Below are 16765 nucleotides of genomic sequence, written 5' to 3' on the forward strand. Positions count from 1 at the left end.
TTTGTCACTCTGTTCTTCCATGCCTTTATTGGTGACAGCAATGGACAAGAACAATACCAGGCATAGCAGACACCCTAGCCCAGTACCTGAGGTGCCAGGCAGGCCCTGCAGGGCCATTGGCACATCCAGTCCCAGCCCAAGATCCAGTCTACCCAGGCCATGTCCCCGAATGGGCAGGAGGCCGTCTGTCCAGTTTGTATGTGTGGATCAGTCTCTCTGAGTGTCTGAGCCGCTGCCTGCAGGGCCCCCCCATTCTCCGCACATGGTAGGGGCTGTTAGGAACATAGCGTGACATCCCCCGGTGGACCACTGGGCCCCAGTGCTGACCATGGGGATTAGGGCCAGGGATTGGAGGTGGCAGAGGGCCAGGCACAAAGTTCACTCCAGGGCCACATCCTACAAAAGAACCAGTCATTATAAGAGCAGGCTTCTGGCCAGAGTGAGTGCAGCTCTGCCTTCAAGCAACTCTTGTCCTCCAGGTGAGCTTCTCTGTTTCCCTATCTACAAAAAAGGGATAGCCCTTCCCCTACCTTCAGACGGTGAAACAGTGACAACCAGTGAGCTGATTAATGAACCTACAGATGATGTTTCAGACTCAGGGACTGCTGTGACCAAACCCAGTGCTAGGGGCACAAGGAGCTACCCAACTCCTCTCAGCTCACCTAGGCATAGGAGGCTGGGTAAGGGGAGGTACAAGAGGGTGGGGGAGCTGCAGAAGCACCTACCTAAGTGGGGTGGCATCGAGAAGTCCTCCACTGGATTATAGTTGAAGAATTCATGGGGTGGGAAGGGCTGGCCTGGGAAAAAAGGGGTATCCTGGGGCAGGGGTGGGAAGAGGGGAGGTGGCGAGGGCTGAGGAAGCGGGTAGGGAAAAGGCATGGGAGGAGGCAAAGAAGAAGGTGGGGGTGGGAGCAAGGCCAGGTGCTCCCCGAAGTCTGGGGTCTGCCTATGGCTTCCCTGGAATGGATGATTCATCTCTGCCCAGTCCTCAATCCACGGGTCTAGGAATGGGATGGTTGTTTTAGGTAGGCTTGGGAGCCAGGCTGCCCTGAACTCTGGCCATCCACACTTCTAAAGCTCTATTCCTTCCTCTTGGAGAGCAGAGCCACCAGGCTGGCGCATCCTTGCCCTCTACCCAGTTTTCCTCATTCCCTCTCATTTCAGGCCAAGCCCAAAGTGTGTTCCTTCTCTCTTACCTCTCAGACCTACCTTTGTTCTAACCTCACACTTCCCTCCAGAGCCTTCTTTGTTTGCCCAGGTCTTGTATCTAGCTTTTTCCTCGCCCACCTCCTCCCCATAGACCAGTAAATAAGCCAAACATAAAGATCCTGTTATTCCCTTCCCCAACAACTTCCTTTTACCATCCAAACTTCCAAAAGGAATGTTTTGCCCAATTTCCACTTCCTCCTCAATTGCTCACTCCCTCCTTTAATCCAAACCCATGCCCTCAATACTTTTCCTACTAAATGTAACCACTTGCTAACAAATTCCCTTCTTCTCAACAGTCATGTGACACTGCCAGCAGCCTCAGTCCTTCCTAAAAGTGCCCCTGCCCTCATCTCCTTTTGTTTCTGCCATAGCCCCTCTTTCCTGCCAATCCAAAGCATGAGCATCGTTCTGTCTCCCTCACAGCTCCCACTGTGCCCTCAGTTTTAATCTCTCTGCTGGGTACCAATGACTGCAAATCTACTCTGTATTTCCAAAGTACCTCAAATCAATCTGCTGTGATCAAACTCACCAACTCATCCTTCCACCCCAACCAACTCTCCCTTTTCATGGCCCTAACTTCTGTAGCTCCAAATTGGATTTCAAAGGCCTAAGCCATCAAAACTAGCCTTACAACCTTCAGGGCATCCTATCATTTGCTGGGGATCAATTATTACATCTAAACAAGAAAATGGGGGCCGGGCGCGGTGGCTCACGCCTGTAATCCCAGCACTTTGGGAGGCCGAGGCGGGTGGATCATGAGGTCAGGAGATTGAGACCATCCTGGCTAACACGGTGAAACCCCGTCTCTACTAAAAAATACTAAAAATTAGCCGGGCGTGGTGGCGGGCGCCTGTAGTCCCAGCTACTCGGGAGGCTGAGGCAGGAGAATGGCGTGAACCCAGGAGGCGGAGCTTGCAGTGAGCCGAGATCGCGCCACTGCAGTCCAGCCTGGGCGACAGAGCGAGACTCCGTCTCAAAAAAAAAAAAAAAAAAAAAAAAAAAAAAAAAAAAAAGAAAATGGGGATGTTTAACCAAAATCTGTATTCACCTCCCTGATGCTCCAACTCCTGGCTACCAAGTGTTACAGGTCTGTCTCTATGATATTCCTGGACTCTCTGTGCCCCCACATCCTCTTGTGCTGCCATAATCGGCCTTCTAACATGACTCGTGCCTCCCATTCAACAAATACAATTCTGTTGATACTGTGTACAGGGAAATTGTGCTGGACACTGGGGCTGAAAGGGGTGAGTCGTCAACAAGTGCAGCAGGAAACTTGCCCTTTAAGGACACGATGCAGGGGAGAAGCAGCCATGGAGACAATCAGCCATGGTGCCCTCTTTGTGTGCATGCAGGGACTAGGGTGTTGACATGGAAACGGAGGTTCTGCAGCAGAGTGTTACAGTTGAGATGTGATGGGGAGCAGTGCCTCAAAACAAGGGGGAGTGGGGCCCTCAGAAGCCTCCACCAAAGGCCCAGAGATGGGGCCAGAGGAGAGCTACACCAAGCTGCACCAGTCACAGTGGGACTCTGAGGCTGAACTAAGAAGCCTATGGAACACTGTCCATTGAGCCCAAGTCCATAAGGCTGGCCTTCCTGATGCAACATCCCTGTTCCACACCCTGCCAGTTGACTGCACCCCCGCCCCCCAGCTGTGGGCTTCTTTGCTTCTGCCACACTGCCTGGATGGCCCTTCCTCCCTGTCTTTCCACTCCTCACACCCATGCCCCATTTCTTTCCTGTTAATCTGTTGGGTAGGACTCTTGCAACATGCTGCCTTATGTGGTCAATACTTGTACAAGCTCCTTCAAGCACACAGAAATGACTACACAGCCAGACTGTAGAAAACTGGAACTTGGACAAGAATATTGCTCCGATGATCTAACCCTCCTCAGGGGTTGAGGAAGGTGCATGCAGAAGCCACAGGAGTCCTTCAAGGGACCTCTACTTCCCTTGAGTGGCTGCGTCCCATTCTGTTTCTGAGCCCTGTCCTCTGAGGGCCCCAGTGCATCACTACCCCCCCAATTATGGTAGGGCTCACCAGGGGGATAGCCACGCTTGGGCAGCTCCACACCCCAGGCGTCAGCCACATGGGTCAGAAGCAGGTGTGAGAGGTGGCGGTGCGCATGCTGGTCCCAGTGAACACCATCCCGATGACGGTGCTGTACTGCATGCCGGAAGTGAAAGTGGAGGTCTAGAACATCAAAGCAGTGGTCCCCAGCCAGCGTAGCACTGTAGAAGTTCCCTTCAACCACATCCCGCCGCAGGGAGCCTGCCAGGGGCTGGAGCTAAGTGAGAAAGTGCAGCCTCTAAGAGCCACAGAACGCAGCAGGGTCTGAAAGCAGGGTGTCCTATCTACCGGCCTGCTATCCCATCTCTTGTCCTGATGGGCCTCAGTCACTTGCCTCTGGCAGGAGGAAACCCCCAGTGATACGTTCCCCGAGGGGCATCGCCATGTTCCACACCAGCAGGCAGGAGTCTGGCAATACTTGGTCCATGCGCACAAACACCCGCTCCAGGTTCTCCCGGTAGCTCTCCATTGAGCAGCGACCATATCTGTTGGATAACACACAGGGTGGGCAAGAACACAAGGGTGGACTGCCTCAGCCATACTTCCAGCCCCAACCAGTATTTCCCTTTCCCTCGCCCCAACCTGGAGAGATCCCAGAGGCAGGAGTTGATGATCACCAGGTCCGGGGCAGGTCCATATGTCAGCTCTTCCAGAACATCCTCAAGGTACTCGGAGTAAACACGAGTGAGGAAGTAGAAGCGCACAAGGTGGTGGCCAGAGCCCGAGCAGAACTGGCGGACCTCACGATACTGTGTCCCGTTGTGCAGCTCGCCCAGCTGGCCCCCAGCCACCAGCTGGTCCTGTTCAAAGCTCAGCTCCCCCTACCCACCCCCCCCACCCTACTGGTCAGACCCATGCCAGGGAGGAGAACCCTGCCAGGCCAGGGTCTGTGCCCACCCACCACTGACATGGCCACCAAGCTTCCCTCACCTTGGCTTTCAGCTGGGCAGCTGTGAGCAGTGAGTCTTTCTGGAGCAAGAGCACCAGGTCCTTGTACACAGCCCTCTGAACTGGGAGGAGACAGAGATCCCAAGGCTGAGGCAGACCTCAGCCTGCCCCAGCTCCTTCCAAGTCCAGGACCCCATTTTCCCAGGGCTGAGGTGCCACACCAGCTCTGTGGTTGACTTAGACGCAGGAGAAAAGATGAGGTTAAAAAGTCCTGGCATTGCCTCTGTTCTGTGTGCCTCCTGGCCAGCAGTATACAGTGACCCAAGATCACCTGGCAGAAATTAAGTCGGCCAAGTCACCCAGGAGACACACTACACAATGCAACGCTTTCGTGATGGAAATTATGGGGAGCTGTCAGGGAGAGAAATGCTGAGCAAGGATGGGCTAAAAAGTGCACAGGTTATTACACCTGTCAGACTCCTGTGGAAGATGTGTGGGACATAAAAAGAGAAAACCTACTGGACGAGAACAGACCAGAAGACAGACAAGAGATGTGAGATGGAAACAAATGGTCCAGACACACTGAACGGGCTGCAAGGTGTGGGACTGGAAGCGTCACCCTAGAAGAGGCACTCACTGGAGTCCCCCAAGATGACCACGAACTTGTTGTGTAGCAGCTGCTGGACTTCCGAGGCCTGGAAGTGGACCATGTCGCTTCGCAGCGGGCGGCGCGGCTCCTCGCTCGACAGACAGAAGACCATGCCGCCACCAGCAACGACAGGCTGCAGGGAGAGGCCACTAAGCAGCGCGATGGTGGGGACTCTGGGCAGGTCAGCCTCAGGGCTAGCCCCTCCGGGGCTGCTCAGTGCTAAAGGGAGGAGGTGACGGCAGCAGAGCCATGGTGGCGCCAGCCTTGGTCACACTTGGTACCAGAGGCAGGGGGTCGTCCAGCCAGCAGGCCTCCAGGGCACTGGGGAGCTTCCCGTGCGGCGCCGCCCTGCGCCTCGCCACGTGCCCGCCGCCGTCCCGCGCATGCGCGCACCCGCTCGCGCCAATTACCAAGTCCCGGGGCTCCGCGGTGTTCACCCGCGACCCGGGTATGGCTGCGCACCGCGCGCCTGGCCCGCAGCGGGCTCCTCGCCAAGCCTCATGTTCCCGCGCCCCAGTCGGCCAGTCGGTTCTGCAAAGCTCCCGCCCCGCAGAGACCGTGGGTCCAGGTTAGCCGTCGGTGCACAGCCCAGCGCCCAGCGCTCTCCATGCGAGCGTCGCGGTGGCCCCGACGGCGCCTCAGGCCTCGGCGCCTCGGGCTGCGACGCTCACAGCTTCCACTTCCGTTCACCCATGTCCCGCCCTGAGCGACCCCCAGTGCCCGAAGGGAAAGCAAGGCGATGGAGGTGGCCGCCACAGGGCGCAGGAGCCAGGGCTGGGCCCACCTGGCGGGCGCGAAGCCCAGGTACGGGCTGGGGTCGCGGCAGCGGCGGCCAAGTGAGGCTGCCCACAGTGGTGATGGCCGCGGCGGCGGCCTCGCCACGTGACCCGGACGGGCGGAAGCGGAAGTGCCAGCCTGGAGCCCGCTGTAGGTGGGTGTCCCCTCGGTGCTTCCCAGCTGCCGTCTGCACCAGCCATGGACTGCTACACGGCGAACTGGAACCCACTCGGGGACTCTGCCTTTTACCGGTGAGCTGCCCCGCCCTCCCGCCCACGGCCTGGCTTACCCTGCTCGCCCGCCGGCTGGAGTCTCCCGGCGGCGTTCACCCCCGTCACTACTGGCGCTGGGGTCCGCCCCGCGCCGGCTCTCCCAGAGCGTCTGCCACTTAGCGCACAGCCGCCTTTGGGCAGGGAGCCGGGCCTTCCCCTGCTCCAGAAAAGGAAACTGAGGCAAGCACAGTGGTCACCCCGAAGCCCAGGTCTGTTAGCCTCCGGAAAGATGCTCAGATCTCGCTGAGGGAGGCAGCTCGCGGGTGACAGCGAGTGCCCAGTCTCCTGCCGGAAAGTGCTGCTGAAGTCAGACCACAGGGGCGCTCCGAGGGGGGCGGGATCGCACGGCGGGCGGGGTAACAGTGCTGACCAAGGCTGGGAAAAGGGGGCGAGTCGTCCGTGAATCCCGGAACAGCGGAAGTGGGAACCCCTGGGTTAGGGCAGCCCGCCCATGGGAGTTGTAGAGTCCTAAACCACGGATTTTTCTAAAGTGTAAACCCGTTACATCGTTACCCAGATTAGGATTTTCCCATAGCTTCCCTAATAGGAAAAACTACGAACTTCTAGTGGAACGTCTATCTATAAGGCAGCCCGTTTGTCTCTCCAACCTCATCTACCGCTCTCCTACCCAAATCTTGCGTTCCAGCTGCGCAGAATTACAAGGCCCTAACCAGTCTGCAGTTTCTGTGGATACTGCCATTTCTCTCTTTATCTCACTGAAGAATTTTGCACATCCTTCAGGACTTAGTTCAAGGGTTCTTTCTAAAACTGTGCCTGATTCTCCCCCAATAGAATGCTGTGGGCCTCACTGGGCCCAGTGCTAGGGTCTGTTAGGTATGGCCTATTTGTATATTTAGGCGACATTTGTATAGGTTTCTTCTGCTAAACCAGGCTCCTTCAGGGCTGAAAGCATTTTTTTTTTTTTTTTTTGACAGAGTCTTCCTCTGTTGCCCAGGCTGGAGTGCAGGGGCACTCGGCTCACTGCAACCTCCGCCTCCCGGGTTCAAGGGATTCTCCTGCCTCAGCCTCCCGAGTGGCTGAGACTGCAGGCCCCTGTCACCACGCCCGGCTAATTTTTGTATTTTTTGCTAGAGGTGGGGTTTCACCATGGTGGCCAGGCTGGTCTTGAACTTCTGACCTTAAGCAATCTATCCACCTTGGCCTCCCAAAGTACTGGGATTACAGGCGTGAACCACTGAGCCCGGCCAAAAGCATGTTTCTTGCTTCTCTTTATCACCAGTGCATATTTAGAACAGTGCTTGCTATGCAATAATTGCCCGTTAAAGTTTTTTAAAAATATTTTACTGGGCCGAGCTTTGTGGCATGTTCCTATAGTCCCAGGTACTGGAGAGGCTGAGTTAGGAGGATCACTGGAGCCCAGAAGTTTGAGGGTGTAGGGACCGATGATAGAACCTGTGAATAACCACTGCACTCCAGCCTGGGCAACATAGCATACTCCCTCTGAAAAATTAAAAATATTATTTTAGGCCAGGCGCAGTGGCTCATGCCTGTAATCCCAGCACTTTGGGAGGCCGAGGTGGGCGAATCACCTGAGGCCAGGAGTTTGAGACCAGCCTAACCAACATGGTCAAACCCTGTCTCTACAAAAATTAGCCGGGCATAATGGCAGGTGCTGCTGCCCTGCCATCCTAGCTACTTGGGAGGCTGAGGCAGGAGAATCACTTGAACCTGGGAGGCGGAGGTTGCAGTGAGCCGAGATAGCGTCATTGCATTCTAGTCCAGGCAACAGAGTGAGACTCCGTCTATAGATAGATAGATCTATCTATCTATCTATAGATAGATAGAGATATATATATAGATGTATCGATATATATATAGATGTATCGATATATATAGATAGATATATAGATGTATCTATGTATATATAGATAGATATATGTTATGGATTGCAAGTAAAGATCACAAAGACATTGCATGGGGGTCTTACTTAAATAGAAGACATTTGTTTGTGCTAATGAAACCGTATACCATTCTCATTGACATATTAAAACTTTTAAATGTAATTTTTGGTACCTAATGTGATATACTTCCTAGATGGACAAGTGCCCTGTGGCAGTTTTTAGAGACCTGTTGCATTTGTTGTTTATTTATAATTCTCTCTTAGAAATATGCCTGTGCAATTGGCCGAGCGCGGTGGCTCACGCCTGTAATCCCAGCACTTTGGGAGGCCGAGGCAGGCAGATCACGAAGTCAAGAGTTCGAGATCAGCCTGGCCAACATGATGAAACCCCGTCTCTACTAGAAATACAAAAATTTGCCGGGCGTGGTGGCACACGCCTATAATCCCAGCTACTCGGGAAGCTGAGGCAGGAGAATTGCTTGAACCTGGGAGGCGGAGGTTGCGGTGAGCCAAGATCGCACCACTGTACTCCAGCCTGGGCAACAGAGCAAGACTCCGTCTTGGGGGGAAAAAAAAAGAAAAAGAAATATGCCTGTGCAATATGAAAAAATTGCAAAAACTTCATTAAAAATCCATAAATTCAGTAGGAAATGATTTCAACTTGTTTCTGTGGAGAAGGAATTTCAGCTGACCAAGGTAGCCATGTCATTTAGTATTTACACACTAGCTAGTTGATACAACATTCGCTTTTAAAATATCAACTTTACTTCTATTATTTTGAAGATACCTGTTGCCTACCCAGGCTTATTAAATCAAAGAGTACTGCAGACATTGACCTCATTACCACAGAGCTCTTATTTGTCAGATGTACTCTTTGCTTTGTTGACATGTTAATAAGGTTTTAAAAGAATGTATGTGTTGGGTGCATGCCACAGACACAATCTGAATGATTAACCTACTCTTACCTGTGCTGTACTGCCAGAAAGGATTAGGGGTCTAAGGCTTGCTGGGGAGGATATTTATGTTTTAAGTTGCTAACAGCTATTGAGCCTTTCTTATGTACTAAACATGCTAAGTACTTTATGTGTTTTAACTTGCTTAAGCCTTACCATCCCATGAGGTAGGTACCATCTTACTGATGAGGAAGCCGAGGCACAGAGAGGCCAGGTTATACAACTAGTGACCAGGTTACACAGCTATTGAGTAGTGGAGTCAGGCTTTGAACCCAAACAGGTTCTAGACCTCTGTTAAAAATAATAGGGTTTTGGGGGCGGGCAGGTTAACAGGAAAATATAAGAGCATGTTTCACCTTTTCCACCAGAATGGAAATGCTTTAAGAGCAAGTAGTTTTGTTCGTATGTGTGCATAGCTTTATACATAGGCAGGACTTGATACATGTCTGAGTCAGTGAATGAATGATAAAACAGGTGGCAGACATTGCATTTCAAGTCCTATCTGCCTGACAGGATTCTTTTGCATTGGGAGTAGTATTCTGGAGAACCCACTCAATTTGGGAAGGCAAGGAGGAGAAACGGTGACCAGTTCTTATGGGACTCCAGAAGTTAAGCTATTTTTTTAATCCTAAAAATGCAACTTGGGCTAATCTAATTAATTAATTTGTCCCATCCCTTTGGCAGGCTGAGCCAGTATGATAAAACAAATGTGGAAGGGTTCTGCCTGCCGTCCTAGAGCTTACAGCCAGCAGGCGAGACAGTTGATAATCACTCAGTATTTGTTTGATCATAATCACTATAAAGAGAGGTATAGTAGCAAATAACCTAAGAGAACATGTTACAGACTCCGGGAGTCAAAGGTAGAGAAGACACTCTGAAAGAAGTAATAATACCCTATCCAGGGGATGAGTAGATTTAGGTGCATGAAGTGGGATGGAGGTGGAGAAGAGCATATACACAAAAGTCTTGAGGCAGGAAGGACTGAGGCATGCACAGTGACCTAAAGAGAGCCAGTGTGGCTGGAGTGCTGTAGGCAACAAGAACAGGACATGGATGAAGTCGATGCCCTTCGTGTAGGGGTCACACGCTGCAGGGACGTGTAGATCACCGTTATCTGAAGAACGATGGGAAGCCTCAATTAAAGGATCTTAACAAAAGGTTGATGTAATTGGATTTGCAAGGGGTGTGTGTGTGTGTGTGTGTGTGTGTGTCTGTGTGTGTGTGTTTTAAGTTCCTTTTGTAGGCAATGCTGGGAAAAGTTGGAAGGAACAAGCAAAATGGAAGCAAGGGAGATGGTTAGGAGCCTGATGGAACAGAACAGGAAAAAGTTGAGGATGGCCAGTACTGGGGTGGTGATGGTGGAGGTGGAGAGAAGGGGCCAGTCTCAGAGATTTAGAAGTAAAGTGGAAGAGATTCGTAATGACTGCACTTGGTGGGGAGGAAGGAGAGCAAGGAATCAAGGATGACTTGGATTTGGGGCTTAAATAAAATCATGAGAAAGGAAGCGTGAGTTTGGCAGGGAAGGAGGTGAGCTTGGTTCTAGATACATTGAGTTTCAGGTACTAAGAAGCATCTTATGGTAAAAGAAAGGAGAGTTAAGATACATTATATACTCCTGAAATTATTTTTAGAAGGGAGGGCAACTATTTAAGTAGTTATATTTTTGTTTCATTTTGTTTTTTTGATATATAAACATGAACTTTTTTTTCAAAAAAGTCAGCTGTGTGTAGTGGCACGCACATGTAATCCCAGCAACTTGGGAGGCTGAAAAAAAAATGAACATTTTAAAAAATTGTGGTTAAATATACATGATATAAAATTTACTCTCTTAACCATTTTTGAGTGTACCCTTTAGTAGTGTTAAGTATATTCACGTTGTTGTGCAACCAGTCTCCAGAACTTTTTCATCTTGCAAAACTGAAATTCTGTACCTTCAGACAACTCCCCATTTCTTCCTCCCTCCAGCCCATGGCAACCACCATTCTGTTTTCTGTCTCAGAATTTGACTACTCTAGACTCCTTATGTAAGTGGAGTCATATAGCACTTACTTCCTGTGACTGGCTTATTTCACTTAGCATAATATCTTCAAGGTTTATCCATGTTATAGCATGTGTCAGAATTTTCTTCCTTTTTGAGGCTGAATAATATTCCATTGTATGCATATACCACATTTTGCTTATCCATTTCATCTTTCCATGGACACTTGGGTTGCTGGTAGCCCTTGGCTATTGTGAATAATCTGCTATGAATGTGGGTCTACAAATATCTATTCAATATTTTCTGTACTCCGCTTTTTTTTTTTTTTTTTTTTTTTGAGATGGAGTCTCGCTCTGTCGCCCAGGCTGGAGTGCAGTGGCGCCAACCCAGCTCACTGCAACGTCTGCCTCCCGGGTTCAAGTGATTCTCCTGCCTCAGCCTCCTAAGTAGCTGGGATTACAGGCACCCACCACTGCGCCTGGCTAATTTTTATATTTTTAGTAGAAATGGGGTTTCACCATGTTGGCCAGGCTGGTTTCGAACTCCTGACCTCAGGTGATCTGCCTGCCTCGGCCTCCCAAAGTGCTGGGATTACAGGCATAAGCCATTGCACCCGGCCTCTGTACTCCGCTTTTAATTATTTTGGGTATATATCCAGAAGTGGAATTGCTGGATCATATGGTAATTCTATGTTTACTTTTTTCCATAGCAGCTGATGTACCATTTGACATTCCCAGCAACAATGCCCAGGAGTTCTTTAGTGGTATATGTTTTTGAGACAGGCTGGAAACAAGGGATTGCAGGAGTGACAGTGAACTCTCTTTAGGGCCTGGGATTTGGGAATTACTGGATTATACCCCAAGGAAACCAGATTATACCTAACATGCATCTTCCTCCCTAGTGGTCTGATATCTTAGCTTGGACAGGCTGGAGATCATCTATTTTCACTCACGGGTCTTCTCACACCCCAGTAGACCATGCTTCTCCAGCAGTTCAGCTGCCCTGCCACAGGAATTTCTTCACTGTTTCCAGCAGGGGACTGGAATTGAGGCTACCAGTACCTCACTACATCCTTAGGTTTAACGATTTCCTGGTATTCGATTCGATTCCAAGGTCCATTTACTGCTGCTGAGATTTCCACTTCTGGGACCTAGGAGTGGAGCAGAAACATGGGGCTGTCCTTCCTCACTAAGAGTGTGGCCTCTCTTCACAGAGTCCTCACCCTTAGGCTTTTCTGAGAAGCTGCCCTTCACTCTGCCCATCCGTACCCTGTGCTACCCTCCAGGCACAGTTTGAGTCACCTCACTGTCCTCTAGAAGCCCACTTTACCTCTAAGGCTTCAGGAGGTGTTCCATACGTTATTGCTCTTCACTCCCTGACCTTTACTTTTGTACCCCTTTAGGGGGTCCATTGTGTCTCCCTACCACCTGGTCTTTGTCGCTGCAGACATCCTTGACCAACTGCACTGCTCCCTGATTGTTGTTTTAGCCCACAGCCTCCTAGGCATCCCAGCTCTTGCCACCTTCTAGGGAGACTTAAGTGGCCACCTGGCTTCATGGTTCTATGACCTCTACTCAAGTGATTTTATCCATCTCACCCACCCCCTCCCTGGATCCCATCCCACCCTTGTGCTCATCCAGAACTGCTCTACCTCTGAAATGCTAAAATCAAACTGCCCCCTCTATTTTTTTTTTTTTTTTTTAAGACGGACTCTTGTTCTGTCGCCAGGCTGGAGTGCAATGGCATGATCTCGGCTCACTGCAACCTCCGCCTTCCGGATTCAAGCAAATCTCCTTCCTCAGCTTCCCGAGTAGCTGGGATTACAGGCATGCGCCACCACACCCAGCTAATTTTTGTATTTTTAGTAGAGACGAGGTTTCACCATGTTGGCCAGGATGGTCTTGATCTCCTGACCTCATGATCCACCTGTCTCGGCCTCCCGAAGTGCTGGGATTACAGGCGTGAGCCACCGCGCCCGGCCCCGCCCCCTCTCTTACCATAAGCTCTTGTCTGCACCGATACTCTAATACCTCCCCATGATATACCCATCCTTCAGCCTCCTCAGGATCCTCATTCATGGAGCCCTCTGTTCTCTTGGTGTCTACATGCAGAACCCCCTTTTGTAGATGTTTCCCTCTCTGCCCACCTTAGAGTACAGCCACAGTCAGTTGCTTCAGTTTTTTTCTTGCCCTTTCCCTAGCAACCTTGATCCTTTGTCCTTTGGTTACCCCTGCATGGTGCGGAACCACCTTCCAGTGCACCAGCCTCTCACCACCTCTGTACATGTACCCAGGCTGATGAGCACTGCCATGAGGTTCACGTAGCAGGCAGATTGGGACTGCTACACGTCCACAGGCACCAAACCCAACTGGGGTCTCACAATCCTATTATATGGAGTCAGCCTGCATTCACTCACCACAAGGGCTCTACTTCTATTTATTTTTTATTTTTAATTTTAATTTTTTAGAGACAAAGTCTCACTCTATCACTCAGGCTGGAGTGCAGTGGTGCAGTCTTGGTTCACTGCAGCCTCGACCTCTTGGGCTCAGGTGATCCACCCACCTCAGCCTCTCAAAGTGCTGGGATTACAAGTGTGAGCCACCATGCCTGTCTGAAGCAACATTTTTGTAAGGTTGTTATCAGGTGTAATAGCGGAGCCACTCCCACTTCCACCTCTTGAATCTAGGCCCCAAATGGAGGAGATAACACCATATAATCATCTCTGATTAAAAGCCTAGGCTGCATCTTATAAGAAAGAACCCCACCCTTTTAAGGACATTGTCTTGCAATTGGTGCTATAACCAAGTTGTCAGTAAATTTAGGTCAGCCACTTGTGAGTGATGGGGTATAGGGTGAGGCCAGTTGATCCCATGGCTGTGAGCCCACTGCTACCTTTCTTTGCTATGAAATGAGGTCCTTGATTAGCTGCAGTGCTTTGCAGAATGCCACAATGCTGGATAGAGCATTCTGTAAATCCACAGATGGTGGGTGCTGGAAAACACATTGCAGACAGGAAAGGCAAATCCACATTCAGAATACATATCTGTTCCAGTGGGGATAAGTCATTGCCCTCTCTGAAATGGAAGAGACCTAATATAATCAACTTGTAGGCTGGTTCCTCCGGGAATGGTGCCATATTGGGGTCACGTATTGTCTTTGCTATTGGCAGCATTACGTGGATTGGGAGGCTTCTAAGACAGCTACCCCAAGTTAGGTTAGCAGGGCTTTCAAGGAAAAGCTAGTCTCCTTGGAGACAGGAAGGCTTCCCTCTGGTAAGGGAAGCTCAGAATGACCTGGGAGTTCAAGATTGTCAGTTTCATGTGGATCTAACCAGATATCCCTCTTCCAAGTTTCAGGACCTCATTGTTTCCTATCAGTACCCTAATTTTCACATGAGAAATGGTGTGTTGGGGGAATTCAACTGTTGTAATTCAACAACTCACACAAATTTGTGTTTGATTTTCAGCAATAGCAGCTATGTGGCTACAAGGAATAAGATTCTTTTTTTTTTTTTTTTTTTTTTGAGGCGGAGTTTTGCTCTTATTGTCCAGACTGTAGTGCAATGGCACGATTTTGGCTCACTGCAACCTCTGCCTCCTGGGTTCAAGCGATTCTTTTGTGTCAGCCTCCTGAGTAGCTGGGATTACAGGCATGCGCCACCACGCCCAGCTAATTTTGTATTTTTAGTAAAGACAGGTTTCTCCATGTTGGCCAGGCTGGTCTTGAACTCCTGACCTCAGGTGATCTGCCCGCCTCTGCCTCCCAAAACGCTGAGATTACAGATGTGAGCTACTGCATCCGGTTGAAATAAGATTTTTTTTTGGGGGGGGGCGGTGCTGTTAGAGAAGACTTCTGCTTCTCAGAGCATGACTCAAGCTGAGTGTTAACAGACCTGAGATCACTTTCTCTTTGTAAATGTTCAAGTGCACTCAAAACAATCCATCCCATGCCACCATCTATAAAGTCATCATTACTGCCACACTGGCAAATATAGAAGTCACTCCTACAGCACATGTTTCAGTTACCATTTCACCACAGTAAACTGCAGGCTTGATGAATTGTGATGCAAGTGCATACAATGGGTTATAGCATCAGTTTTCCATTGACAAAGAGCTCAACACCAAGCCAGTTCTGAAATCCCATCTTTAGCGGGTCTGTCTTCTGGGACTATTCCTTCTATACCAAGTCTGTACCAGTCTGGGTCCAGTCAGAAGACTTAACATGGAAAGTTTAATATAAAGAATTATTGGCCTGGTGTGGGGGCTCATGCCTGTAATCCCAACACTTGGGGATACCAATGCTGGTGGGTCAGCTGGGGTCAGGAGTTCGAGACCAGCCTGGCCAACATGGCGAAACCCCATCTCTAATAAAAATACAAAAAATTAGCCAGGCGTGGTGGCGGGCGCCTGTAATCCCCAGCTACTTGGGAGGATGAGGCAGGAGAACTCCTTGAACCTTGGAGGCAGAGGTTGCAGTGAGCCCAGATCGTACCACTGCACTCCAGCCTGGGCAACAAGAGCAAAACTCTTGTCTCAAAAAACAAAACAAAACAAAAAGTCCGGATGCAGTGGCTCATGCCTGTAATCCCAGCACTTTGAGAGGCCGAGGCGAGCGGATCATGAGGTCAAGAAATCGAGACTATCTGGCCAACGTGGTGAAACCCCGTCTCTGATAAAAATACAAAAATTATCTGGGTGTGGTGGTGTGCACCTGTAGTTCCAGCTACTTGGGAGGCTGAGGCAGGAGAATCGCTTGAACCTGGGAGGTGGAGGTTGCAGTTAGCCGAGATTTTGCCACTGTACTCCAGCCTGGCAACAGAGCGAGACGCCATCTCCAAAGAAAAGAAAAAGAAAAAGAAAAAAATTATTTAACTGTGATAAAGGAGTATATGATATGGTTGGACATGGTGGCTCACACCTGTAATCCCAATACTTTGGGAGGCCGTGGCAGGCAGATCACACAAGCCCAGGAGTTTGAGACCAGCCTGGGCAACATGGTGAAACCCCATCTCTACAAAAAAAAAAAAAAAAAAAAAACAGCTGGGCATGGTGGTGCACACTTGTAGTCCCAGCTACTCAGGAGGCTGAGGTGGGAGAGTCACCTGAGCCCTGGGAGGTCATGGCTACAGTGAGCCAATCACACCACTACACTGTAGCTGGGCGATAGAGTAAGACTGTCTCCAAAAAAAAAAAAAAAAAGAAAAAGAGTATGAGATATAAGAAAATTTTATGATAGCCTGGGGCCAAGGAAGAGTACCCAAGGAATGACAAACTTGGAAGAGGGAGCCTGTCTTCAGGCTAGGGTTCAGACCTCGTTGGAAAAATATAGTTGCAGCCCACTGGATGGCAGAGAAGTTGGTTTGCCCAGGTTAGAGCTGGTCTATAATATCAGACAAGCAAGAAGCAACCCTCTGGGGCTACAAGGGATATAAAGACGTAGGCAAGCTGCAACTCTTAGCCTGGGGTGTTAGGTGTATGGTGTGAATGGGAGTGCTGGTGCAGGCAGGAAGCCTGCAACACACAGTGTCAATATGGCAAGGTAGGCCAGGCATGGTGGCTTACGCCTGTAATCCTAACACTTTGGGAGGCAGAGGTGGGCAGATCACCTGAGGTTGGGGGTTCGAGATCAGCCTGACCAACATGAGAAACCCCGTCTCTACTAACGATACCAGTTTGAGACCAGCCTGGCCAACATGGTGAAACTCCATCTCTACTAAAACTACAAAATTAGCTGGGCATGGTGGTGCATGCCTGTAATCCCAGCTACTTGGGAGGCTGAGGCAGGAGAATTGCTGGAACCTGGGAGGCAGAGGTTGCAGTGAGCCGGTATTGCTCCATTGCACTCCAGCCTGGGCAACAAGAGCAAAACTCCGTCTCAAAAAAAAAAAAACAAAAAAAAACACACAGGCTGGGCGAGGTGGCTCACGCCTGTAATCCCAACACTTTGGGAAGCCGAGGCAGGCAGAACACAAGGTCAGGAGATCGAGACCATCCTGGCTAACACGGTGAAACCCCGTCTCTACTAAAAATACAAAAAAAATTAGCTGGGCGTGATGGCAGGCTCCTGTAGTCTCAGCTACTCGGGAGGCTGAGGTAGGAGGATGGCGTGAA

General features: G+C 50.2%; 2 protein-coding genes across 3 annotated transcripts in view; one reads left to right on the plus strand and one right to left on the minus strand.

Moving 5' to 3' along the window:
- On the minus strand, positions 1 to 6194 carry PCED1A (PC-esterase domain containing 1A). Of its 2 annotated transcripts, none has more exons than XM_063702267.1 (8): positions 5881 to 6194; positions 4803 to 4947; positions 4208 to 4287; positions 3860 to 4098; positions 3612 to 3762; positions 3248 to 3494; positions 726 to 1001; positions 1 to 396 (listed from the first exon to the last, which is right to left on the minus strand). In XM_063702267.1, exons 2-8 carry the CDS (start codon positions 4924 to 4926, stop codon positions 149 to 151), a joined length of 1365 nt encoding a protein of 454 aa, XP_063558337.1. In that variant the 5' UTR covers positions 4927 to 4947; positions 5881 to 6194; the 3' UTR covers positions 1 to 148. The 2 variants fall into 2 exon arrangements, with proteins under 2 accessions (XP_063558337.1, XP_004061765.1); XM_004061717.5 differs by lacking the exon at positions 5881 to 6194 and adding an exon at positions 5225 to 5706.
- Positions 5698 to 16765, plus strand: part of VPS16 (VPS16 core subunit of CORVET and HOPS complexes) — a 25944-nt gene continuing 14876 nt past the window's right edge. Inside the window, exon 1 of the mRNA XM_004061715.5 lies at positions 5698 to 5842. Coding sequence (XP_004061763.1) covers positions 5790 to 5842 — 53 coding nt within the window. The 5' untranslated portion in view covers positions 5698 to 5789. The remainder of the gene's footprint in view (positions 5843 to 16765) is intronic.

Source organism: Gorilla gorilla, chromosome 21 (assembly GCF_029281585.2).
Source record: "Gorilla gorilla gorilla isolate KB3781 chromosome 21, NHGRI_mGorGor1-v2.1_pri, whole genome shotgun sequence".
Taxonomy (NCBI): Eukaryota; Metazoa; Chordata; class Mammalia; order Primates; family Hominidae; genus Gorilla; species Gorilla gorilla.

What these genes read in the sequence shown, in the direction of transcription:
- PCED1A (XM_063702267.1), bottom strand. Translation starts at nt 4,926, where the DNA reads ATGGTCTTCTGTCTGTCGAGCGAGGAGCCGCGCCGCCCGCTGCGAAGC. An exon ending in CTGCCCAGCTGAAAGCCAAG is followed by an intron (nt 4,099 to 4,207) that starts GTGAGGGAAGCT and finishes GGGGGTGGGTAG; the next exon opens with GGGGAGCTGAGCTTTGAACA. An exon ending in TGCCTCTGGGATCTCTCCAG is followed by an intron (nt 3,763 to 3,859) that starts GTTGGGGCGAGG and finishes GTTATCCAACAG; the next exon opens with ATATGGTCGCTGCTCAATGG.